The 16,976-nt window shown below is 39.9% G+C and overlaps 1 protein-coding gene across 1 annotated transcript in view; it reads left to right on the top strand.

Moving 5' to 3' along the window:
• LOC137158186 (guanine nucleotide-binding protein subunit beta-5) overlaps positions 1-16,976 on the top strand; it is a 93,550-nt gene that overhangs the window by 39,825 nt on the left and 36,749 nt on the right. The window contains exons 30-41 of the mRNA XM_067555851.1: positions 959-1,052; positions 2,057-2,117; positions 2,384-2,543; positions 3,706-3,793; positions 4,312-4,410; positions 5,984-6,138; positions 7,393-7,482; positions 8,966-9,116; positions 10,577-10,859; positions 11,974-12,148; positions 12,340-12,420; positions 12,671-15,436. Coding sequence (XP_067411952.1) covers positions 959-1,052; positions 2,057-2,117; positions 2,384-2,543; positions 3,706-3,793; positions 4,312-4,410; positions 5,984-6,138; positions 7,393-7,482; positions 8,966-9,116; positions 10,577-10,859; positions 11,974-12,148; positions 12,340-12,420; positions 12,671-12,823 — 1,590 coding nt within the window. The 3' untranslated portion in view covers positions 12,824-15,436. Of the gene's footprint in view, positions 1-958; positions 1,053-2,056; positions 2,118-2,383; positions 2,544-3,705; positions 3,794-4,311; positions 4,411-5,983; positions 6,139-7,392; positions 7,483-8,965; positions 9,117-10,576; positions 10,860-11,973; positions 12,149-12,339; positions 12,421-12,670 lie in introns of the transcript that reaches the window.

Below are 16,976 nucleotides of genomic sequence, written 5' to 3'. Positions count from 1 at the left end.
CGCAATAGCTCATACATTCATCATTAGAATGTGAGATTATTTTTTAATGCATACATGGAAAGATGGCAAAACACATGGGTTTATCCCTCTGCTGATTTTGAAAATTGCCGTGGGACTTTTAATAAACCATTGGAACAGGCCGAAAGAAACTCATTTTACTGCTTCTTCTGAAAGATGGTGTTTCTTTCATTGTAACAACCACCTGGGCAAGCAATCTGTCAGTCCCAGTTAAGCAAAGCTCAACATTCTGCAGTTTTAAAGAGTTCAGATCCAATAAGTGGGTGCGAGCCATAATGATGTCTTGTAGCTGAGTGCATACAGCTGCTAGGATTGCCAGTTATTTTGCACACATACAGCATGTGGATAGAACCCAGGACCTTCAGCTACAAAAACTCATTCTTCTAGCATGTAAGCTAAAGGAGAATCTGTCAACTGGCTAACGTCTTATATCCTCCACATAAGTTTGAGCAGTCTGATATTCCATCCAGCAGAGAGCAGTTATTCACATAAAGCAGCCAGTGAATTAGAAGCATTGGTTCCAAGTCCCATGCCTATTTTAGCATTTGAGAATGCAACATCTTCTGACCAAGAGATGCAACACCTGAGCCGTACTAATATTGATACAAACTGAATATAGATTTCCAAGAAGGAAATGCATTCTGTAGTGTGTAACGTTATTTTCTTTGGTTGGAAAAAAATAAAGCAGTCAGTAGGAGAAATATTTTCAAAATTTAATTTGAAGTTACTGAGGTGAAAAAGCATTTCAAAAAGGGAACTATAACATCATTTCTTTCGGAAGTGTTTGGTAATATGTTGTATAAGAAATACTTTCTAAAAATAAATTGAACTGGAAAAATGAAAATCATGACATAGCTGAATTAGTTTAAAGGAAACTGTTTAAACTTTAGGTAAACTATGGAAAGACTAAATTATTCAAGTGTTTTTTCTCTTTATAAAGATGATCCCAGACCTTAAACAGCAGATTTCTGAACTTCAAAAGCAAAAGATGGATCTTGAAACCCGCCTTCAAGCTCAAGCTGCAAAGATGATAGGTAAAGAACTGCCATGGGGCCTGTCTTGCAAATGAGTAGAGAGAGCCTTGGAGAACTGCCTCTTAGCACATCGGTACCCCTGGCAGGGCCCTGCACCTCTGTCCTCTTCCTTTCCACATGGAGTGGGGGGCATGTTTTGATGTGAGAGAGCAAAGTAGAGTATTGCTACGTCACGCCTCCATTGATGTGGATCATTTATGGATCCCATGTCACTGGCCTAACTTAGAAATGCCTGACAGCAGGTCTAAATTGTGTCAGGTCAGCAGCTTGTCTGCATCTCCCCATCTCTTTCCTGCGTGGAAATGGAGTTCTGGTACAAGAGAGAATCTTCCCCATGAGGTTCATTTACTAAATTACATGCCAGTACTGAGGGCCAAGCCCTGGATTTCTTCTGCAGACAAAAGTCCCATTGAATTTAGTGGGAGTTGGGACTGAAAAACTTCTTTTTAAAGATTTTTAAAATCTGAAAATCATGGACTTCAGGATTTGGCCCATAACAGTGAAAGACTTGCTGTTTTCTCTTGTTTATAAACTCTTGGTTCCTCAACCGTGTTTTCATCTGCATGAAGCTTTATTGCTAATTGTAGTTACTGAAGGAGTTCCAAAAGTCACTATACCATGTAATCTGCATGAGTGCAGAAGGGGGAAGAAGTCAGTTGTTTTATATTTAATTATATGATGTGTACCTTGTAAATTGCTCTGATACTACATGGTATTTACCAGCTGGTGTCTGATCCTGTGCCTTTAATGGCACTCGATCCCATTGCAAACTGGACCTATTATTACACAGTTGCTGGGTAAGCAAAGGACTTTTTTCATTCAGTATTAGCCTTGTAATCCTATATAGATACAGGAAATAGAAAGAGGTTATTACGTGTAAGAAAATATTAACTAAATTCCGGCCTAGATCAATAAGCAAATTTGGGTTTGTGGGTTTTTTTAATTCTTTGTTTGTTTTTGTTTCTTTTGTTGTTGTTGACTGTTTATTTTTTTAATCATCAAAGGAAAAATGGAAGAAATGTCTAATAGGATGCATCACAATCTGGAGGAGGAAGGTCAAAGGGGGTAAATATTATTATTTTAAATCTGTTTGAGAAATGTGGAGTTAATGCCACAGGCTGAGGAGTAGAGACACTTAAAACCTTATTGGTACTGGCCTTGTGTTTAGGAAGTAACACTCATTACTGGGGTGATGTAATGGTAAGGTGGGAAATTGCTTCTGCCAACTCAATAGGTGCTGGAGAGAGACACAACATGTAACTCATCTTGAAGCAATATTGTGCCTTGTGGGAAGAAGAAGAATAAGGGAACAAACTCTTTGTGGTTTCTAGAACACTGGAAGCCCAGACTGAAATACACACAAAAGAAAAAGAGAAGCCGATTTTGACAATCCAAGAGGCAAATAATCACCTAAAGAAGCAACCTGAAATTGAGAGTGAAGCAAAGAGCAAGATAAAGCAGGAGGCACCTCATCTTACTGTGGAAAACATGGTGAGGAATGAAATTCTCTTAACTGAGCCCTGAAATGCTGTTAAAAAATAGAGATTACACTGTATGAGCTGGACATTTCCCAGCCCAGTGCGGTGCACAAGGAGAGGGTGCAAAGGTCCCTCTCCTTGGCATCTCTAGACTGGACTAGGCAGAGTTTCAGTCCTTGTGCTCCTGGCATGCAGAGAATGAGGAACTGTAGAGCCAACTGTAGCAGTGGAAATCCCAACAGGAGAAGGACGAGCCCATGGCCTTATTCCCTGCTGCCCTAGAACGGGGCGGGCAGGAGGGAGAAGGCACACCTGCCACTGTTGTGTGCGCTTCCTCTGTACTCTCTTAGATATATTTTGTTTGCTTAAGATACAGTGCTGCCATAATCTGCCGCTGAAGCACAACTCTTCCTAAACCCTCCAATGTGCAGGTACTAGCTTAAAGTCACAGTCTAGCCCGATCAAACAAAAGATTTAAAGGCACAGTGCAGTTAAATATTATATTAGGAGATGAGAGAAATTTTACCCCATTTCTCAAGCCTCTGCTTGGAATTCCCTTTGATTTCAAGGTAGGGTGACCCAGATAGCAAGTGTGAAAAATCAGGACAAGGGGTGGGGGTAGGGGGAATAGGTGCCTATATAAGACAAAGCCCAAATATTGGGACTATCCCTATAAAATCAGGACATCTGGTCACCCTATTTCATGGACAGAGGGATTGCGCAAACAAGTTTGTATTCAATGGGACTACTCAGTCTGAAAATTAAATACATACATAAGCCTTTGCAGAATTGGGACTGAATATCCTAAAAGGGAAATTAAGTTAGCAAGCCAAATAAAACTAATACATTTACATATGTCAGAGCAGCTACTAAGCAGATTTCTGCATGTGCTGTCTGAATGGTTCATCAGCAATGCCGGTCAAGGATGCATCATTTTGCAGCATTGCTCCAGATCTCAGTTTGATTGCCCTCTGTGGAGGTAACAGCAGAGGTTTACTGATTTGTTACTTGACTTTTTTCTTCCAGTCATCCTGGATTTTTGTCCAGTAGGTAACAATATTTTTTGATATCCATAAATGGAGTAAGACTACATATAGCAGTAAAAGGCAATACATGTGTTTTTAAAAATGCAGATAGATATACATTCATGGGCCACCTTTATTTGATTATTGTAGGATCTTGAAGAAGAGTTAGACATGAAAGACAGAGTAATAAAAAAACTGCAGGATCAGGTCAAGACTCTTACCAAGACTATTGAAAAAGGTAGGACATAATTTTTACAGTTTAAAATAGTTTTGAATGTGTAGTATAGGGTGTGTGTGAGAGAGAGTGAATGTGATGGTCAAAAAGTTGTGAAATTCAACATTGCAACAAAAAAAAGTGGGGGGAAACTTTAGCAAAAATGTCATAAATGTTTCCCCTGTTTTTCCGCCCATTCCAATAGGTGTGTGTATATGTGTGTACACTCTTTTTTTTTTTTTTACACACTAGTTTTCACTCTAAAAGTCTTTTTAAAGGTTGAAAACCTGACTAATACTGGGATGTGTAGCCAGAGCCTGCTCACTTGTTAGTGGAAGTACTCCCACGGGCGTCCGTAATATCAGTTGTGAGTAATATGGGCAGAAATTGACCCATAATACTTGAGCCATAAATTGAGCTTGCTATTGCAAACAGGAGCTACACTGCGTTTCTGACTGTAAGAATTGCTTGTGTCCCATTGTTTACTTTAATGTGTTAACCTTACCTTAACCTGTAAGTAACAGCACATTTGCTTTTGACAGCCAATGAAATGGATGTGCCAGCTGTGGCTAAAGAGTACATTGGAATGATGGAGTACAGAAAGGAAGACGAAGCAAGAATTGTTCAAAATCTGATTCTTGGTACTTCAGTTACACTTTGAATTACTGCCACGCTTAATTATATTCTTAATTATACTTGGTGTAGAGTGTTTTAAAAAAAAACAAGATTTTTTAAATTTTGGTTGTGCTCATTAGTAACTGTGATCTCTTTATCTCTCTTCTCTCTCGCTTTGCTCTTAGGGGCACCATGCTATTCCTTTCTCTTACTGCTTGATTCAACGTGTTTCAAAGACAGAAGTACTTTATCTGGTGAAAACTCATTTGTCTCATCTCTCTGACTCTGTCTATCTTCTTCTTTGCTAGAAATCTCACGAGTACTCCACGATGTGAGTTCACTTTTCCTTCTAGGTCTAACTTGTCTGTGAGTCATTATCTCTAGAACATTGCTAACTCGTCCTTACCCCTCTGCTAACATCACAAGCCCATGCTCTCAAAACTTCAGGGACGCAGAATGTTTCAATTGAACTGTTCTTGTTGTATGATTCAAGGCCATATCACCTCTCCTCTTTGGTCTCTCATCCAGTCTTCTACCCACTTGCTCTTCTTATCTATCTATGGTATTTATTTAGCACCAGCCACCATAATATCTAGGTATAACATCTCTCTCTGGGTCATGGTCTCCTCTCTTTTTATTCCCTGCCATCCACTCATTAAATCTCACCATCAAACCATTTTTTATTGTTTTAGCTCATGATTAACAGTAAACTCTACTAGTTTTCAGTGTTCTGTTAACTAATGTACAAGAATACTTATATCCTCTCTCTTGCTTTAAAATAAGATCTTTCTTTTCCTCTGCTCGACTCCACCTTTGTGCATTGGCATTCCTTTCTACTTGAATAAGATATACTGTACTTTATAAACTGTTACAATATTTTCTACCTATCCGCAAAACTTTCTTTGATATTTGTATGAAGGGTGCTCAGTGGAAATGTACTGCATTGTAATTATTAGAGCTGAGCAAGAACCAAAATTTCTGTCTCATAGAAAATTTCATGCTTCTAGAAAAAAAATCCATTCTGGTTCAGATGAAAAAATTCGGACATGTGAAATTTTCTACAAGAGGGACATTTTGAGAAGAACTGAAATGGAATTCCTCTAAAACTTCCGGCTCTTCAGCCAGCTCCTTGGGCATCTCAGGCTCGCCAAGTGGACTATCTGGCCAGCTGCCAGTGCTTCTCACTTCCCCCACCGTGGGAGGCTGGGAGTTTAAGGAGCACCAACCCCCCAGCAGCTGGCTAGAAGAGCTGCAGGTGAGGCAGGGAGCCCCAGCTTGGAGGCAGGCCCCCCTGGTGGCTGCTGGGAAGACTGACCTGGGCTGCCAAGGACTGGGGAGCCATGGAGCTGGGAATGATTTTCTGACAGAAAATCTAAATTTCGCAGATATTGAATTTGGCACTGGGAAATCATTCTGATGGCAGTTTCCTTCCCAGCTCTAGTAACTATCCAGGGAAAGAGAGTTTGTCCATAAACTGGTTAATCAAGAGCGTGGTTTGACATGACAGTGCTTTTTTAACTATTTAAGAAACACTAGATGGTGATATTACCTTTATATGTACCGTGTATCATGAACACCTGGTGACTCTGGTTTACACAGATCTAAAGCCACGTGGAGTTGTAGTCAATATGATTCCAGGCCTACCAGCTCACATTCTGTTCATGTGTGTGAGATATGCGGATTATCTGAATGATGGTGACATGCTGAAATCTTTCATGAGTATAACCACTCTTGGTATCAAACAAGTTATCAAGGTAGGACTATTTCTTGCACGTTTTGCTTTATTCTACTGTTTTATTGGTTTTGTTGTAAATGCACCTAGAGGTTTACAACATGCACACATTATACGTGGAAAAGCGTTGATATTTGTCGTGTATGGGTCCTCTGGAGTTAAGAATATCATTGATGGTGACAATGTTTTTGTTGATAGTTGCATTGCAGTAGCACCTACAGATCTTAGTCATGGGTCAGGGACCTATTGAGCCAGCACAGTAGACACATACTACATAAAGATTGTCCTCTCTGAAGAAGCTTACAAAATTGAGACATAAAAAGTTCAAGTACAGTACATCTAAAAGTTAGTCGCTAATTAAGTTTTCCTATGTTTTCAGCTATGGTAAGAATTTGTTGAATGAGGTATTGCCAAACGTGATACTGGGCTTCTTTTTGGACAGAAATGAGGTTTAGTGTGTTTGTTACAAGATTGCATTGTGTAGAATCTTAGGTGCTATTGCCTCTACAGTTCCAATAGTGTCATGGTGTTTTATCATAGATCTATCTAAGCCATGCTAGCAAGAACCAACTCCTAGAAAACCATGCTGTAAACCAACCTGCAAAACTATGCTATCAGCTAAGACCCTCTTTCTGTGGTCTCCTCCCCACTACAAATTCCACCGTGGCAATATCTGGATATTATTTTGTGGCATTGCGACCCAGTAAAGCAAAAGGCACAGCTCTGTTTTGTGGCAGAGATGGGAATGAACCACGTTTTATGTTGTTTAACTTGTAGTGTTGACAGAACCTACAACTCAAGTTGGTAAACAAATTTATAACCCAGTTCACCCCTTACACTGGACAAGGAAACTATGTCAGCGCCTTGCCACCAAGAACCATGTTTAAACACAGCTGTAACTTACATAGGCCCAACAGCTGAATTTCATAGCAATACTTTATATATAATTTCATTTCAGTTGTGTATTTATACAATGTTCAGTTGTTTTGCAGTGAGACCTCCAATAAGCTGTAGCACTATTTTTGAATTCCCTGTATACAGTCTAGCCATCCCATAGTACAGCTGCATTTGAATAATTTATAAACACAGATTTTAAGGCTGTTGTAGACATGAGCATATGTTGTATTGATAGCACTTTATAGTTATGTTTGCTCCTTTCACTGTAACTTGATACTACGGCACTAGCTTTCTATTGGTGTGGTTTCAATAATAAAATCAAATTAAACCTTTCGGGATCATGTTGTTTAAAAAGGTTGTTTTATTTCTCATTGTTTAGGAACACTCTGAGGATTTTGAGATGTTGTCCTTTTGGCTCTCCAATACGTATCACTTTCTTAACTGTTTGAAACAATACAGTGGGGAAGAGGTAAGAATAATTTCATCACTTCACATTTCACGTAATTTCACTGCATTTTATAACCTAATGGGGCAGGGATAGTCAGCTGTGACCATCTGGCCAAAAGGGCCTGAAACTCATGTACTTGAAATTCATATCCTTCTGCAGTAGTGATTTTTGGCTTACAGAGGTGATCCACTGGAATAGAACAGCATGTCCAAAGGAGCCTAGGAGGATGTTTGAAACACTACGGAGCTCAACTACTTGTTTTTAAAAATAACTTTCACCTTTTTCTTTCACTCAGTTGTGGCTGCTTCCGGCAGACATTTTTCCCATGTGATTAATAAGCAAGGTTACAATTCAAAATGGAATCAAAGACACATGGTGATAATAGTCACAGTTTCATCTTAAGTGCGAAAACCAGATGAATCTCTCTTTTTTTCAGCTGAATTTCATTGTTTGTTTTGGGGTTCTTTCAAACCCCAAACTCAAACTTGATGGGTGGGGGATACAAACCCACATGGTCTGAAATTAAAAGACAGTATTCTCATGAATCCGTGCAAAGTGAATATAGCTTTCACTCAGCCCTAACTGTAAGCACTTCTGTGTGCTCTGCAAGCTGCAATACTCTCCCTGGTGGTTATACTGGTAATAGCAAAATTTGATCAGTGGTAGGAAAAGGCTTTGATTGAAGTAGAGGCAAGGCAATATCATGCAATTCTTTCCCAATTTCGCTGCAGAATTGGAGGCTGGTTTGAACCCAAAACATGGTTCCAGGTTTGGATCCAAGTTTGCAGCTTTAGTCCATCTCTGTAATGAACCAAATGAAAAGTCTGAATATTCCAGACTTTGAGAGAGTTTCCATTCCAGTCCAGGTTTCCAAACCCCAAGCGTGGGAGCATTTCAGTCCTGGATTTTTCTTCTCATTATGGAGATCCAAAACTCAGATGTGGGACTTCATGTCAGGTTTAAAAAATCCTGATCTGATAATGTTGTTGTCTGTCAATAGTTGGAACCTATTAACCATTTTTGAGGGGCTTTAAAATCCTGCCATATTAATATTTATATCAGAAACTTGCCTTTTTACAAAGTACAGAAATGAGAGCATTTGAAACCATAAAAAATTGGAGAGACCCATTTGAATTTTTCTCTCATACAGTTTAAACTATGGAGTGATTTTCCTGCAAAATATATCTGATGCTTTCCATGCAAACGATCTAGCACCTGATCCAAAGCCCACTGAAATTAGTGCATCTTTCCATTGGCACCCGTGGGTTTTTTGATCAGACACCTAGTGAGCACGAAGCAGAAAAATGTGTATTTTGATGTTAATTGAAACCCTTGGGCAGTAGCAGCGTCTCAAGACAGCAGTAGGTTGGATCCATTTTGAGAATGTGGATGAGTATGTGCACAGAACTCACTAATCTAGTTCACGCCTAGCACTGTTAAGATCTGTTGATAATGAAGGCGTTAACAGTCTTCTCACATTTATAAGTTTACAACTGTCTTTCAGGAATTCATGAAGCATAATACTCCTCGTCAGAACATGAACTGTTTGAAGCATTTTGATCTTTCAGAATACAGACAAATTCTTAGTGACTTGGCCATTCGTATCTATCACCAATTCATTACGGTAATGGAAAATAACATTCAGCCAATGATAGGTAAGAAGAAAGAAAATAACCAGTGAAAATAAATGCACTAATAGCTTTTAAGGTATTTGAATAAATCTTATACACATTATACAGAGACAGAAGAGGTGAACTGCGGCGCTGTTGCATACACACATGTATACGTGTGTATGTATGTATACATATGTGTGTATGTATGTGTGTACACATTTACACATCTGTTTAAATTGACTTTATGGTCACCAGACGTTTTGAATTCTTTGTCCCCCTTGCAGCAGCATTTCTCAGTGTGTGGCCGAGCGCAGAGCACAAAGGGCTAGCTACAGCAGCCGGGGATGATATATAAATGAAGTGTTTTAACAACACGTGACCGGTCTGAAGGGGGTCTGATTGACTTTATTTTCCTAAAAAGGGGGATTTCAGTTAGGAAACATTGCCTAACACATTTCTGCTTCTACTTCAGTCCTGCCCTTCCCACCCCCTCTATTTCTAATCAGCCAAGCCAATGGCAAGCTACAAAGCAGCCGTTTATTCCATTTCTGTATTGCTATTTTCAATACACGTTACAATGGCTTTTTTCTTTGTGTGTTTCTAATTATTCATGATTGTGCGAGAGCCATTTTTTTTTTTTTTTTTTTTTTTTTTTTAACTTAAGACTCTTGCAATTCATGCTTTTAGTTTTCCCAAATTATCTCACACTGAGGCTGTGTCTGCATTGCACACCACTGGTGTCGTCATGTGGAGGTCACAGAGCCACACACTGCAGTGAAAAGCAGGCTGCATCCACGTTGCAGTGTGTAGCTACATGCATCAGTGAAAGGCTCTGGCAGAGGGGAGGCTACAGAGAGAGACTTCAGCCACTCCCCACTGCTGGAGGCTTTCCTCACTGCCTCCTCTCCACCAGAGCCTTTTCCCCTGCTGCAGGGAGGAAAGGCAGCAGGGCACTACACTGCTAAAAACAGCAGTTTAGAAGGGCATGCACAGCTTGGACAGGTAGAGATCATGCAGGATACGTACTTGCATTCATACATACCTGCTCCCTTCAGGAGTGTCTTTATTCTACTTGCCTCAGCCGTGCCTCACCGGCTGTACTGCTATTGATACCTGTGCTAGGGGGCGCTGTGCCGGGATGTACTCTACACACCGCCCAAACAAGCTTGCAGTGTAGATCTACCCGAAAGGTCTAACAACGCTAATCTTGTTTGATGTGGAGCAAGGAATCTCTTCATCTACAGTGTTCCCCTTCTCTGTTTTGGGCTACCATATTGAGCTGCCAAAAAAGATGAGTTTCTTGAAATCTAGCCTGAAAGCACACACAATTTTCACACGCAAACACCTGTCCTCCTTTATTATTGGAGTAATAAAAAACTGTCGTTTAAAACCTTTAACCTATACATTTTTAAAATACGAATTGTTTCCAGAACCGAATTACCATGATTAAAAGGACCCTAAATTTCATTGGTATTACAAATGATTTCCTGTTGCCTTTTCAGTACCAGGCATGCTTGAATATGAAAGTCTCCAAGGAATTTCTGGCTTGAAACCTACAGGATTCCGTAAACGTTCTTCTAGTATAGATGACACAGATACCTACACAATGACCTCCATTCTGCAACAACTCAGCTATTTTTATAGCACGATGTGCCAGAACGGCTTGGACCCAGAGCTTCTAAAGCAGGCAGTGAAGCAGCTTTTCTTTCTCATTGGAGCTGTCACCCTTAATAGTCTTTTCCTCCGCAAGGACATGTGCTCTTGCAGGAAAGGAATGCAGATAAGGTAAAGCCAATAAAGTTTCAGCAAGCAGTTATTTGAGAGGATACTGTAGTTCTATCACTTGTGCGATTTCATACACTGTGAACATTCAGTGGTGATTATTTTTGTCCCTCTGGTTTGAAAAGGTAGATTTGAACTTTTCTGGGGATTACTTTTCTGATCCTAGAATACTCTATGATACAGTACTTGTTACAAGTATATTTTACATGTAACATTAATAGAGGGACACACAGTATAGGCTGGAGGGGCAGAGAGACTCAGAAGCCCAGTTCTGGAGCATTTATTGTCCCCTTTAGCCTGCAATATGACTCTGGATTTTGCCATGCTAGTTCACACACACAGCCATATTATAGGGTTTTTTTTCTGTGGTGAGCAGATACAGCATTCCCTGAGTGGCAAAGGGGGGAGAGCTGGTGATAACACTATTTCCAATTGATTCCAATGAGACCAGAATCCGGGTCAAGACCAGGGGGGTTTGGCCGAGGTCTCTGCTTCCTTTTGCCTTTATGTGGGTCAGGAGGAGAATATGCTCCTAAATCATTGCAAAAGATGTACAGTTCAGTTGCATCCCTTTAGACAGTCTGGAGACAGAGCTGAAAGAAAATCAATAGATAAAGCTTCCAGGCCTTAAATTGTCCAGGAAAGTGGCAATGGGAGACAGGGGCTTTCATCTACAGGTCATCAGTTATGAGAATCTGGCCCAGGTTGGTAATGTGCAAAAGTTGCTATCGTCTCCTGGCTCTTTTGAGGATGCTGTGAAAGTTTTTTTTTTTAAAGGAATAGCAGTATTTTAACACAATCCCATGTAATGCTGCAACATCCTGCTAATGTATGAAACTGGTTAGGGACTTTGTATAAACAACAAGGAAATTGGCATTGTCTAAACTATATGAAATACTAAATATGAACAGGATAAAATGGTGAAAGGGAAATTAGACTTTTTAAATTGTCAGTTTTAATAATCTAAGGTGTCTTTCTAAAGATACGTTTTGCTTATTATGTATGAATTTTAAACTGACAGTGTTTCTTTTATGACATTCATTAGCAGATTGCTTTAATATTACTAGTTTGTGAGGGGAAGCTGACATTTCTATGCTTATTTATGGTTTAACCACAGATGTAATATCAGCTACTTAGAAGAATGGCTTAAAGAAAAGAATCTGCAGAGCAGTTCTGCAAAGGAAACTTTAGAACCTCTGTCTCAGGCAGCCTGGCTCCTTCAGGTCAAAAAGATCACAGACGACGATGCCAAGGAGATATATGAACACTGCACTTCCCTGTCTGTCGTGCAGGTAATAAACCATGTCATTTTCTGTTGGCAGCACCAAATTGCAAACTCCACCTCCTTAAAGTACAGTTGCTTACTGTGACCTCAGTCAGATAGCTATTGATGGGGGCATAATTTTAGTGCCTCTTCCTTTCAAACAGTTCCTTTTTTCTGGCATGGATTACAACTATTAAAAGTCTTTTATCATTTATGCAGATAGTAAAGATTCTCAATTCATACACTCCTATAGATGATTTTGAGAAAAGAGTGTCCCCCTCGTTTGTTCGTAAAGTCCAGGTAAGAGCCTTCATTTATTTTCACACACATTCAAGTTACAATATTTTGCACATATTGTGTACACTGGTAAATGTTCATGCTTTGCTTTAAATGCAAACCATGACAAAAATTACTGCTCTTCTGTACCTTTGGGGAATTGACAAGAAAAAAAAATCATTAGAATAATTGGAAAGCAAATCCTTCAGGATTTTACAACTTTTTATCTTCTTGACAATAAAATATTTCCTTCCTCTCTTTGTTCTAATTTCAGACTATGCTAAATAATCGAGAGGATATTCCACAATTGATGCTAGATACCAAATATCTCTTTCAAGTGACATTTCCTTATACCCCATCGCCACATGCCTTGGAAATGATACAAATCCCCAGCAGTTTCAAACTTGGCTTTCTCGCAAGAGTGTAATACAAAAAGAGAGAGGATTTACCACTCTTTCCTCAAAGACTAAATGAAGAGCAAACTGTGCAGTGGCTTACTGATGGAATATACTTCTTAAAATTACTCTGGAATCAGGGCACCGGCAGTAGGAATAATACATACTTCTCCTGAACACCCTACAAATCCCTCCTTCCTTTTTTTGGTATTGTCCATTCTCCACTCACTGCATTTTTACAAGGGGCATTACTGTATCCAGCAGCTGCACACCTTACAGTTTTGGAGCTGTATGAAGAAAACATATCTTTGAGACAAATTTGTATCAGTGCTCCATGTTCACTGACGGATCACCAGTCAGGGAGCGACATGGGGTCACTACTGTATTATAATCTGTCTTCATGCTGTTTTCTCTTACATGTGAGATGTTTTCCCATGGAGTTCTTCTCACTGGCTTGATATGATGGATTTATTTTGCAGCAATCTTCACCCAGCTAGATTTCCTGTGGCATTATTCCATCTGTGAAAGCAGTCTATTTAACAGCAGCAACAAAATTACTGTCTGTTTTGTGCCCTCAGAAGAGTGTAGCAATAGAAATGGAAAGTCTTTCTACAATAGTTTAGAAAGCCAGTGCAAATTGCTACGCTGACCATGGGAATAGTTCTGGTATCAGTATGAGGGAGAGAAGTGCTTCTGCAAACCCATGCTGGCATTTTCATATGCATGCTGGCTTACTTGCTCACTCAGACATTATAGTTCAGGCACATGAGACATATCGGCATCCATTTAAAGTAGAGGTGGGGCTGAGACACTTATTTTGGAGTCAGAGTTCCATTCCGCTCTGCAAAATTCAGGGATGTTCAAATCTGGGATGTTGGTTCAGCCCATTATAGTGATAAAGGCAGCTTCAAATTCAGTTCAAAATCTAGATGTGGATTATAAACTTCTGTTCCTTCAAAGAGGGATGGGGGGTGGGATTGGACCCATCTCTAACATCATGTAATTGCAAAACACCTAGAGAGCCTGTACATTCGCGCCCCCCTTCCCTTTTTGTTGATCAGGTGTTAAGAATACAAACAGGCATCTGGAGCAGTGACATTTAATAGTCTGGAGGTGAGTTAGGAAAAATAACAATTGAGTTTAATACGAGCATAACTAGACTGCACTTCGTAGAAAGAAAAATTCAAGCTTCTGCAGACCTTCCTGCATGTTCCATCTTTAAAACTCAAACCAGGCAACACCAGTATATCTCATTTGGACATTTCATCACTTTGAGAGGTGTTCAGCTGCCACAGTGATGGGTGCTGTAGGAGAACCAAGATAGACAGATAAGGGCCACATCCTGATAACACTTATTACAGAGTGTTGTGTTCACCACAAGTGGTAAGTCAGTGGGACTGCACCCAGTAGTAAGTGTTTTCAGGAATGGCTCTAAGGTGACCCACAAAGAATTTGTACAAATTTGAGGTGAGGTGAGGTGAGGGGGTGGTTATCTTGTTTTTAAACTTTCTCCAAGGGAGAAGGGTGACCTGACTGGTGGTGGGGAGGGAACCACTAAGGAGGATATAGTTTTGCAGGAATCTTCCTCCCCAGCCCTAGACTGGTGAGGAGGCGGGGGATGTGGAATAACCCTACACTCAGACAAGGGTCAGGCATTACAGGGAGACTAGGTAGCCAGAAGTGTGCAAGTGGACAATGCCAGCTGCTGTACTACTAGTCTTCTGGCCATGTGCATGTGACGACTACTCTGAGAGTAGTGACTGAATGCAGCTACCCTGGCACGCCCCATGCAACCGGATTTCTTAGTGTTTGCTCATATTTATTTAATTTAGACTGTGCGCTCCTTGGGCACAGGGACCATGTCTCCTCTGTTCTGTGCTACATCACACCCCCAGTCAGCACCCAACAAACAATATGTAATAATAATAGTAATTTATTTAACAGTGTACCCTGTAACAATGATTACAGTAATGGCGCTCAGGCACCATGGTGATGGGTGACCTTATAAAAACCTTAGATAGATAATGATGTTTTACTAGTCAGTGTAGTAGAGCTTAATCCTTCAAAAGAACTCCGTATTAAGTAGGGGCTAGAATTCTGTGGCCATGGACAGATGTGGGTTGCATTGATATATTTAAATAGTTTTTTGACTTCATTCCGTTAATTTAAACATTACTCATATGAAGGAATGCCAAAACATTTTTGTAATGTTTTGCTACAGTATTTCTGAACTTCATTAATTTTGCATAACTGCATATGTTAATTTAAAAATGGAACCACCTTTGATATTTACTCATATGGATAGTGGTATATGAAAAGCACACAGCAAGAATGGTGTATATATTTTTAAAAAGCATTACAAGAAGTATTCATAGCCTACCTACCTGCTTAGGATACTAACATTTTTCCACTTAAAATCACTTAAGTTTTGTAATAGTTATTTTATGCTTTAGTGCTAAAATGTTTTAAAGAAGTCACTTGAAATTATGTAACGCGTGGTGGATACGGTAGGTTATATATTAAACTGTTAAGTCGACATTTACGTATTACATCAGTCACTGTGACTGCAGCATAGCATAGTTCAATATCTGAAATTTGTGGTGTCCCTGGTTGCTAATGTATTTCTGTAATAAATATTATTATGAAAACAAACTAGTTTGGTTGCTGTAACCTAGATACTTTTTTTATACTTATCAAGAGCATCTGAAGCCGTATGCATATCATATGCTAATTTCTGCCTGTATGAAATCTTAGCCCGCTCTTCTAGTCACATAGCAGAGATGCTATTCAAGACATACATCTGTAGGTGAAAAGTTTTCAGTCATTGTACATGGAGGAAATGTGGAAATTTGGTGTTGAATTATTTCTCCCAGAGTTAGGCATGAAAAAACAGCTGACACTATGTACAAGAAGAAGAAAATCTTGATTTATTTTTCAGAGGAAGGATCTCTGTCAGTAGGAATAGGAAAGAAGATAGAAATAATGGCCTCGCTGTGAGTAATAATACTCTGCACTTAGGGACTGGTCCTACGCCTGTTGGCATCCATAGCAACACTCTCATTGGCTTCAGTGGATACAGTTCCAAGCATTTACACACTTACTGTCTGTAGTTACACAGTTACATTGTCCTCTGGAATTCTTTTTGCATCCTGGCTCCCTTTAATTTGCAGGCATTGGATGGAGCAGTTCAAGTGGAGTCTCTGGATCTGAGGTAAGACTAAAGGAAGGCTTTCCTGCCTGACTGGACTGATCAACATGTCTCTGTTCTGAAAATTTCTGGACTCCACATGTACTAATTAAAAACCTCTAGTGATGTTCGTAGAATTTTACATATATAGTCTGTGAAATTGCATATGCAGATTCTGAGCATGAACTTTTTTTGGTTCATGTAAAGAGGCATTTCCACATGTAAACTGTACATCTAACTACCAGACTTGTATGCAAATTTTCTGAGGTCTTTTTGAAAATATGGCCCTTTTGGCCTGATTTTCAGAGTTATAGGGCACCCTCAGCTCCTACTGACTTCAGTAGGCAATGTAGCTGCCCAGCACTTCTGAAAATCATGCCATTAACATCATGGATCCTGTTTTTCAAGCACCCAAAGATGTGATCTGTCAAGTGTGTGTAAGAGTTTATTGCAGTGTGGTTGTAGCCATGTTGGTCCCTGCCCCAGGATATTAGAGAGACAAGGTGAGTGAGGTAATATCTTTTATTGGATCAACTTCTATTGGTGCGACATGGACCAATCTCTTACTTTAGTATAAGTAGTTAACACATACTCTATCTGTTCAATCACGTATTTAGCTGTGACACCCTTCATATCTTTACCTGAAAGTCCTGAAAAAGAGCTCTGTGTAACTAGAAAGCTTGTCTCTCACCAGCAGAAGTTGACCAAATAAAATATATTACCTCACCCACCTTGTCTCCGTGTGTTTGTTACCTTGCTTCCCATAGGAAAGATGGCAGACCTGTTTTCAGGGAACATTTGAATGAGAGTTGGGAGATGGACCTGGCCAGCTTTCCTACTGCAACAGGCAACATGAGTGAAGGCAGGAGATATGTGTGAGAGTGGGATTGGGATGACTATCAAGACTAGCCTTGCTAGCAGGGTGGAGAAGTGGAGGAGGAATGTGAGAGGAGACCAGCTCACTGATGTAGGCAGGAGCTGGGTGACGTACAGCCTTG

The sequence above is a fragment of the Emydura macquarii genome, unplaced genomic scaffold (assembly GCF_026122565.2).
Source record: "Emydura macquarii macquarii isolate MOO-44397 ecotype Brisbane River unplaced genomic scaffold, CSIRO-AGI_Emac_v2 contig_1644, whole genome shotgun sequence".
Classification (NCBI taxonomy): Eukaryota; Metazoa; Chordata; order Testudines; family Chelidae; genus Emydura; species Emydura macquarii.
The sequence above is the reverse complement of the archived record's forward strand: the minus strand, read 5'-3'. Positions and strand labels throughout refer to the sequence as shown.